This window comes from Theobroma umbraticum, unplaced genomic scaffold, assembly GCF_002168275.2.
Source record: "Theobroma umbraticum cultivar Fairchild unplaced genomic scaffold, ASM216827v3 scaffold_95.0, whole genome shotgun sequence".
NCBI lineage: Eukaryota > Viridiplantae > Streptophyta > Magnoliopsida > Malvales > Malvaceae > Theobroma > Theobroma umbraticum.
The window spans coordinates 5,611,895-5,620,044 of record NW_018397257.1 but is presented as its reverse complement, the minus strand read 5'-3'; the positions used below and the strand labels follow the sequence as shown (position 1 = coordinate 5,620,044).

The 8,150-nt window shown below is 33.0% G+C and overlaps 1 protein-coding gene across 1 annotated transcript; it reads left to right on the top strand.

Moving 5' to 3' along the window:
* The first annotated feature begins 2,797 nt into the window (after positions 1 to 2,797).
* Positions 2,798 to 5,232, top strand: LOC110412889 (BURP domain-containing protein 6-like). Its single transcript, XM_089782904.1, has 4 exons — positions 2,798 to 2,836; positions 3,163 to 3,274; positions 3,626 to 4,090; positions 4,535 to 5,232. Exons 1-4 carry the CDS (start codon positions 2,798 to 2,800, stop codon positions 5,230 to 5,232), a joined length of 1,314 nt encoding a protein of 437 aa, XP_089639030.1.
* The last annotated feature ends 2,918 nt before the right edge of the window (positions 5,233 to 8,150 follow it).

Here is an 8,150-nt window from a genome sequence, read left to right as displayed (position 1 = left end):
GTTGCTGCTAGTCTCTGTTATGATGCCTGGGGATGCTTTCCTGTTGGCTCGTGGTTTGAGGGTACAAAGGGTTTGCTGGCTGATGGGTTGGTTGTTGTTCTTGGCTTTCTATGAGCATGTTAGGGTGCTCTCTTTTTGTATCATGCTGATGCCACCTTTCTGTTCTTTCTGTTTTGGGTATGTAACGGTAAAATTTCTGTGTAGGATGTCAAGGGTTGTGTGTGGGCCATTGCCCTTAGTGTTTGGTACTGGTACAGGTAGGTAGATCCTAGATCAAGTGATGCGACCAATATCTAATCGAGTAGCAAGATTCTTTTGTAAAATGTACAGGTTTCACTACCCTCATTAACCGTTTATGCCATAAGTCTTTTGTATAATAAGCTCAAGACTTGAAATGATTTGTTGGTGTTCAGGTTAATAAAATCACCTTTTAAAACAAATCGGTTTAGTTAAAACAAATTTTGATTGGCTAATCAAATTAACTGACTTCACAATAAATGAAAAAGAACATATCAATAAAAATTGAACCCACATCACTTTACTAAATATAAGCACTTTATTTATTGAGCGAAGACATCTTGCTTTACTTAAATTTACAATTATTTATCTATTCTATTGTAATGTAATAGTGTTTGCAAATTTATTAACCTCACCAAGTTTGGCCTTAAAAGAATTATATGATCTTTTTTTTTTTCAAAGGTAATTTTATAGTCTCAGTGATCCGTATGTCATTACAAATGTTTTGCTTAGTGTAATAGACTTTTCATGACACATTAACTTGGTTTGGGCAATAGAAAACGGCAGCTTTACAAGAGAGGCTGCTCAAAAAGCACTAGCGGAAAAGACTGAAAGTCCTAGCTCCTACCTTAGTAAGAGAAAAGAAAGGGACTACTTCCCTCAATACAAAACAGCATGCAAGCAGTGCACAAAATCTCCTGTACCAAGAAAGGGAAGCTCATCCCTATTACATTACAAACACGCTAATCCTAATAACGAACGAAAAATTCCAATCTGGTGGTAGACAAAAATTCGACAATAAGTTGACCCCTCAAAAAACGTCAGCGCCAAGGTCAGAGAATCAGACGGTATAACCTGGCACCAAAAACATGCAACAAACCGGCACCAAGCCTCTGAAGCAACACCCCGCAGCAGTTCCCTGAGCTTAAGCAGATGAGAAGCTCAAGAGACGCAACCACCTCTGTAACAGAAAGAAGGACAAAGAACAACAAGCAACAGCAAAACCTCATCAACCCGACCAGTGGAAATTCTTTTGAAAAAAAAAAAATTGAACCGTCTTCCTTGGACATAAAGATAAACCCTTGATATATACAAATTTAATGACTTTCTAGCTATAAAAGAAATTTTTTAACCACAATACTATTAGTTTTATTTTGAGTCAAATAAGCTTTTTCTGATTAATGGTTAACTGAATTAAAATGTCATTTGTTATTCTATATCATATGATATGTGACACATTAACATGTTATAATAAATGATGATGTCCCATGGCAATAATAAACCCGTCATGCACTACAGTCCTCACCGAAAAAACCATCAACTCGGAGGAGCCTGAAAACAAAAGGAACCACAGCTAGCTAACAAAAATGATCACCATCAGTTTTCTTTCCGAGTTTTTGCTACGGCATCCCAAAATCAGCCATACGTGTTAATAATGACGTCTAAGGTAAAACAAAGTAGCACAAGGATGAGAAAGGCCTATTTTCTATTTCTATAATTTGGTACAGAAAGAAGGGATATGAGCACAATCCTAATCGAACACAAGACAGCTAAAAATAACAGCTCATGTATTACAATGACAAAAGCTAATCCACTCATCATATTTCCACAATGAAGGGAAAGTTCGCACAAAAGAAGTCTAGAATTTCTTGTAAGGATATTCCCAAGTTAATAACTAGATAATTTGAAAACTTAATTTTTTAACCTCATAACTTTGAGTTTATTTTTTGGTACATACATTTCCTAATAACTTCATATATTATTACATCAACAAAATTCACAAAAATTGAAACTAATAATTACACAAATATTTATGTTAACATTAATGTTGACTGATAAATAATCTATATATGGTCTATTACTTGGGATTCTTCTTTGGCTTGCCAATCATTTTATTCGCGCCAAATTCTTGACATATTTTCTCCTCCCATTAATTGCTGTCATTGAAAGGGTTGGAAATCCACAATTACCTTTTGAGGCATAAGCTTTGTGTGTATCATTCATTCAACAAAATGTTTGTTTTGACCGGCCAAAAGGAGTTCATATTGATTCCCACCTTTGCCTATAAAGAAGCAAGAACTTTGCAAAGAGTATTAAGCCGCCGCAACTGTGGACAGTGCAGCAAGGCCTATTAGAAACTGACAATTAAAGCTTCGAAATGATTTCCTCAATTAAACCCGCAATTTTGGCAGGAAGTTTCTTTCGGAAGGCATTAACAATAATTTAAACGACATTTCATTCTAATTAAACAATGCAATGGCATCATTTGGTCGGCCTCCAAGTCTCGTATCATTCCTCTTTCTCCAAATGAGATAAATTCTTTGTTCTCATAGAAATTGCGAAGAAATCTCTTCGCTCTCTAAGTAGCCTCAACTATGTTTCTCATTATATAGTGCATGCGATACTTCCAATATTTAGTTTACATGACTTGCGAATATCGATGGTATATCCTAACAACTTGCATCCTTGTTTGCATATAAACATCTACCAAACATGCTTGATCTCATTCAAAGCTTGCCTGGGGCTGACGTCGAAAGTTCCATAGCTTTACGCTGCTTCAATGGCGTTTCAGTTCCTTCTCATCTTCGCTTTACTCAATGTAAGCCTCATGGGTTTTGCGCTATCTGCTTTTTATTTGCCTTAGACTTCTAACTTAAACATGTTCTTTAAATCAAAGAGACGTTGGGAAGAACAAATTTTAGCATCCTATAATAAGCTTTGAAAATTCAAAAGCTGAAGTTTTCGGTTACAATTTGCAGAAATTAGTTGTCACTAAGAAACTTATAAGTAGTAGGTACAGTTTCATCAAAATTTTCGAACCAAGAAAATTACTGTTAATCTCATAATTTCTATTAGGTATGACTTTGTAAAACTCTATTTGTAATTATTTGTCTCTACATTTACTGTTTTCAAATTTTGTGGCAGCTTGCATTTGCAGGAAGCCATGCCACTCTGACTAAGGAAGAGCTTCACTGGATAGAGGTGTTCCCAAACACTCCAATGCCAAAAGTTTTGCAAGATATTTTACCACGACCTGGTTTGTTTTGAATATGAATTCCTCTCTCTCTCTTCCCATTTATTAATAATTGCGTCAAGCCAAGCATGGCATAGAGCAGTAAATAATTTAATGTCCAAAACATTGAGATTATATCTTTCATTTTCTAGGCAATATTTTCCTTTATAATCGATCTTTTGATTAGTTAATTGATGAAAGTAAAGTTTTCAAAAGGTTTACGTACGACCGTGGTGTTGCTTTTCGTATAAATGAGTTAAGTTATTTTATCTTTTCACAAACGTAATTAATATACATAGGAAACACAACCTTTCTGTTTGATATGCTTTAGGAAAACATAAATTTTTATGTAGGCTTTTTAAATTATGTATGAAGGTCAAAGCACAATATTCAGAGGCCAGGTTGCTCCAGATCAAAAGGGTATAAATGATCCCGAGTTTGGTGCTTATTGGTATGGTGATAATTCAGGCAAAAATTCCAAAGGTGAAGATGCTCCTTCGAACAAAGGTGTAAATGATCCAGAGTTTGGTGCTTATTGGTATGGTGATAATTCAAACAAAGAATCCAAAGGTGAAGATGCTCCTTCGAACAAAGGTGTAAATGATCCAGAGTTTGGTGCTTATTGGTATGGTGATAATTCAAACAAAGAATCCAAAGGTGAAGATGCTCCTGCAAACAAAGGTGTAACTGATCCAGAGTTTGGTGCTTATTGGTATGGTGATAATTCAAACAAAGAATCCAAAGGTGAAGATGCTCCTGCAAACAAAGGTGTAAATGATCCAGAGGTCGGTGCTTATGCTTATGATCCTGAATATAAAGGTTCAGTGAAAGTATCCAAAGGTAATGATCCAATCGACAGAAAAAAAATTTTTTACAATCACTTAAAATGGATTTTCTGATGCAATTGTCTAACGCTTTCTCTATGCAAACAAATGTAAAATACTCCAACCAACAAAGGTGTAAATGAACCACAGTCCAGAGGTGAAAATGCTCCATCAAATAAAGGTCCAAAATGATCCAGAATTTGGTAATTATGCTTATGATTCTGAATATAAAGGTTTAGTGAAAGAATCCAGAGGTGAAAATGCTCCATCAAATAAAGGTCCAAATGATCCAGAGTTTGGTAATTATGATTCTGAATATAAAGGTTCAGTGAAAGAATCCAAAAGTGATGATCCAATCGACAGAAGAATTTTTTTTCTGGTTTTGATGAACGTTTACAATCACTTAAAATGGATTTTCTTATGCGATTGTCTAACGCTTTCTCTATGCAAACATATGTAGGAAACATAAATTCATCGGGGAGAAAGAGTAAAACTGACAATACCGCTGTGAAGGAAACTATCTATTTCTTGCCAAAGGATCTTCTCCCTGGTAAGAAGGTGAATTTACCAAGACTCGTACAGAAAAGGGACAGGGGTACGTTCTTGCCTCACCTTATTGCAGAGTCAATTCCCTTATCCAGCGACAAGTTACCAGAAATTTTGAAGAACTTCTCGCTGAAAGATGAATCAAGGGATGCTAATAATGTGAAAATAACAGTTAAGAATTGTGAGAGGGCAGAAATGAAAGGAGAAGAAAAGTACTGTGCCACATCCTTAGAATCTTTTGTCGATATGAGTGTTTCAATGCTTGGAAAAGAAATCCGGCTGCTATCTAATGAGCTTAGAAAAGAAACGAAAAACCCATTGTTTACAATTGCTAGGGCAGTGCGAAACATGGGAGAAAACGATATAGTATGCCACAAAATGAAGTATCCATATGCGGTATATTTATGCCATTCAATCAAGAAAACAGTGGTGTATAAAGTTCCATTGGTAGGCACAGATGGGACAAAAGCAAATGCAGTGGCGGTTTGCCATAAAGATACATCAGCTTGGAGCCCAAACCACATTGCCTTTAAAGTTCTTAAAGTTAAGCCAGGAGCTGTCCCCATTTGTCATTTCCTCGGTAGAGATACCCTCGTCTGGGTTCCCAACTGAATTGTTAAACGATCAGAATAATGGCTACCTGGTATTCTAAAAGGAGTATTGTAACATAAAATAAGTTAAGCCTCTCTCCTTGTTTCAAATGTCTGTGCTTCGTGTACGGGTATTTGTACAATATTTAATCCCTAATAACCAACAACCTAAGAGTGGTTAAATTTTCTGATAGACTTCAATTTTGTGTTTTTATTTTTGTGCAACTAGCTATATAGCAGTGCTTAGTCATTTGGGTTTTCTTTAGACTCTTCATCCGGGGTTTAGTCTCATGTATACTTTTTTTATAATAAAATTTTCATAGATAATTTTAAGAATGACATACGTAAATATAAGACACAACATATATTTCAAATATATATATATATATATATATATAAAACAAAACAAAGAACATGAATAATAAAGAGTAAATTTTACATACACCACTTGTGGTATGATATTTTCGCACATAACATTTTGAGGTTATTTATTTTTTTTCACATAAAAATCTTGTGTACGTACACCCAAATCACTATCTCTAAATTTAAGTGTTAATTATTTTTTAACCCTATAAAATCTTTTTATAGGGCCAAGTATAATATTTTTTTCTTAATACAATTACGGTATGTTGTACTAATTTAACTAGATTTAAAGACTATCTCAAAATGGTATACTAGTTTAATTAGAATTAAACTATTCTAAACAAACTACAATTTAAAACTATTCTCACAAATGCTATGACACATAAGGAATTGAAAGGTATAAATTCTCTACACTAGTTTGATGGAGATGGAAGTGAATAAAAATGCTCCCACCAAATTAATTAAACTCAATGTATAAAAGATTGAATGGGAATTATTATTAGCATTAAGTTCAAAAAGTGGTTTCAAGGAAAAAAAAATGTAGGTGCATGTATTTTCCTATACAAAGAGGTAGATTCAAATCTTTTCTTTCAATTTAAAAAAAAAAACACTCTCATGTTCTTTTATACTATAATAATAGTTAATTTAATGTAGTAAATGCTGTAACAAAAAAATCAATAGAGAATGGGTCAGTTTTCAAATAAATTTGACCTTCCAAAAGAAAATATATCATCATTTTGGACAATGAAAGCCATTTTTGTTTAGAAACAATAAGGCTTTCCTACTGTTGATGCTAAAATTTGGGTCTGAGATCAACATGATCTTCAATCGGGCATCTGCAAGATAAAGGCAACTAAAGAGGGTGCCAGAATTTGGACTTGAGGGCACTCTCAACTGTCAAGTCAGTACCCAGTAAGAGGGCTGTAAGAGAAAGTAGTGAGAGTGTGTAATATGAAAGTAACAATAGGACCCCTTTATAAAAGTCATTTCCCATATATATATATATAGGGGATAACAAATTTCCTTTTGCCACAGCATCTACCACTTGAGATTGCCCCGTAATGCCTTTTAATGCATGTATCGAAAATTTAACAGCTAAAAAAAAAAGGTTGAAAGAAGAATTGCTTTTTCATGTAAATGTCATGAAGACGCTACAAAAAAATTAAGTTTTAATCACATTTTTTTAAGTGATATATTTTTTTGTATAGTCAAACTTTAAAAAGTGCAGCTATTTCAACTTTTAACTTCACTTTTTTTAGATTTAGTAACAAAATAAAAAAGTAAAATATTTGCTAATAAATGTAATTTTTATTATTATATTTTGTTCATTATGCATCTAAAAATTTAGATAAGTTATATTTACAAAAATATTTTAAAAAATATAAAAAAAGTGTTGTTAAAAATATTTTTAATAACACGTTTTAAAAATATGCTGTTTTAAATCAAATTTGTTGCAGTGAGATTTACTGTTTCACAAACTATATATAGGAAACAAGAGGCCTTCAACCGATTTGACCGTAGATAATGCGGATACAGACGATCAAAGCAGCTCGGTTTTTAAAGGTAACTATTGAACACTGACGTATTGGTATCCTTCTACTGCTTCAATAATTTGATAACCAACTTCATCCATGACTCACTTTATTAATTGTCCTGCTTTGTTAAAAAAACACCAGTAATAACGAAGAACACCTTTATTATCATGTCGAGATCTTGGCCAAATGTGTTTTCACAGTATAAATTTGACTTTTAACCGTATTTTCTTTAATCTATGTTCGTTGGAAACCCTTTAACAACAGTGTGTTTGCACTTTTATATCCACTCTTATAAATTTTATTATAGCACTATACAAATACTGTTGTAGAATTTCGAGTAAAAAACTATATATAAAATAGATTTATTAGCAAAGGAAACAGTTGCTTCATAGCTTCTAAAGGTGAAAAATAATTGTGTTATAACACTTTCAACTCACTTTTAACATTTCAAATATATATTCGAGTATTTACTTTTGATTCCATTTCAGTTTTAGCAATATGTGAGATAAACTATATGTGCTAAATTAGGAAATGCTTTGCAACTCAGTTGGCACATATAATTATCGAGATTCAAGGAAGGAATTCAAAAGGGTGAATGCTCCTATCAATCCATTCATAATTTATGAGAATACAGGCTCAAATAAGGAACTCAAAGGTATATATTCTCTTAACTATTTTGATCGATACGAAAGTAAGGAGTACAAGATGAAAAAGTTCCCATCAAATTACTTAAACTTAACAATTAAAAGATAGAATCAATTTATATATTGGAATATACTTTTGACACCATTTAAATTTGACAATTATGCTAACTTACAAATTATTTTGCAATTTTGTTGGTGCTTATAATTATCAAGACTCAAGCAAAGAATTGAAAAGTGTGAATTCTCCTGTTAATCCATTTATAATTTATGCGAGTGTCGACAATGAGAAGGAACTCAAAGGTATAAATTCTCAAAACTATTTTGATGGATACGAAATTGAGTTCAAAAGTGAAAAAGCTCCCATCAAATTAATTAAACTTAATATTTGAAAGATAGAA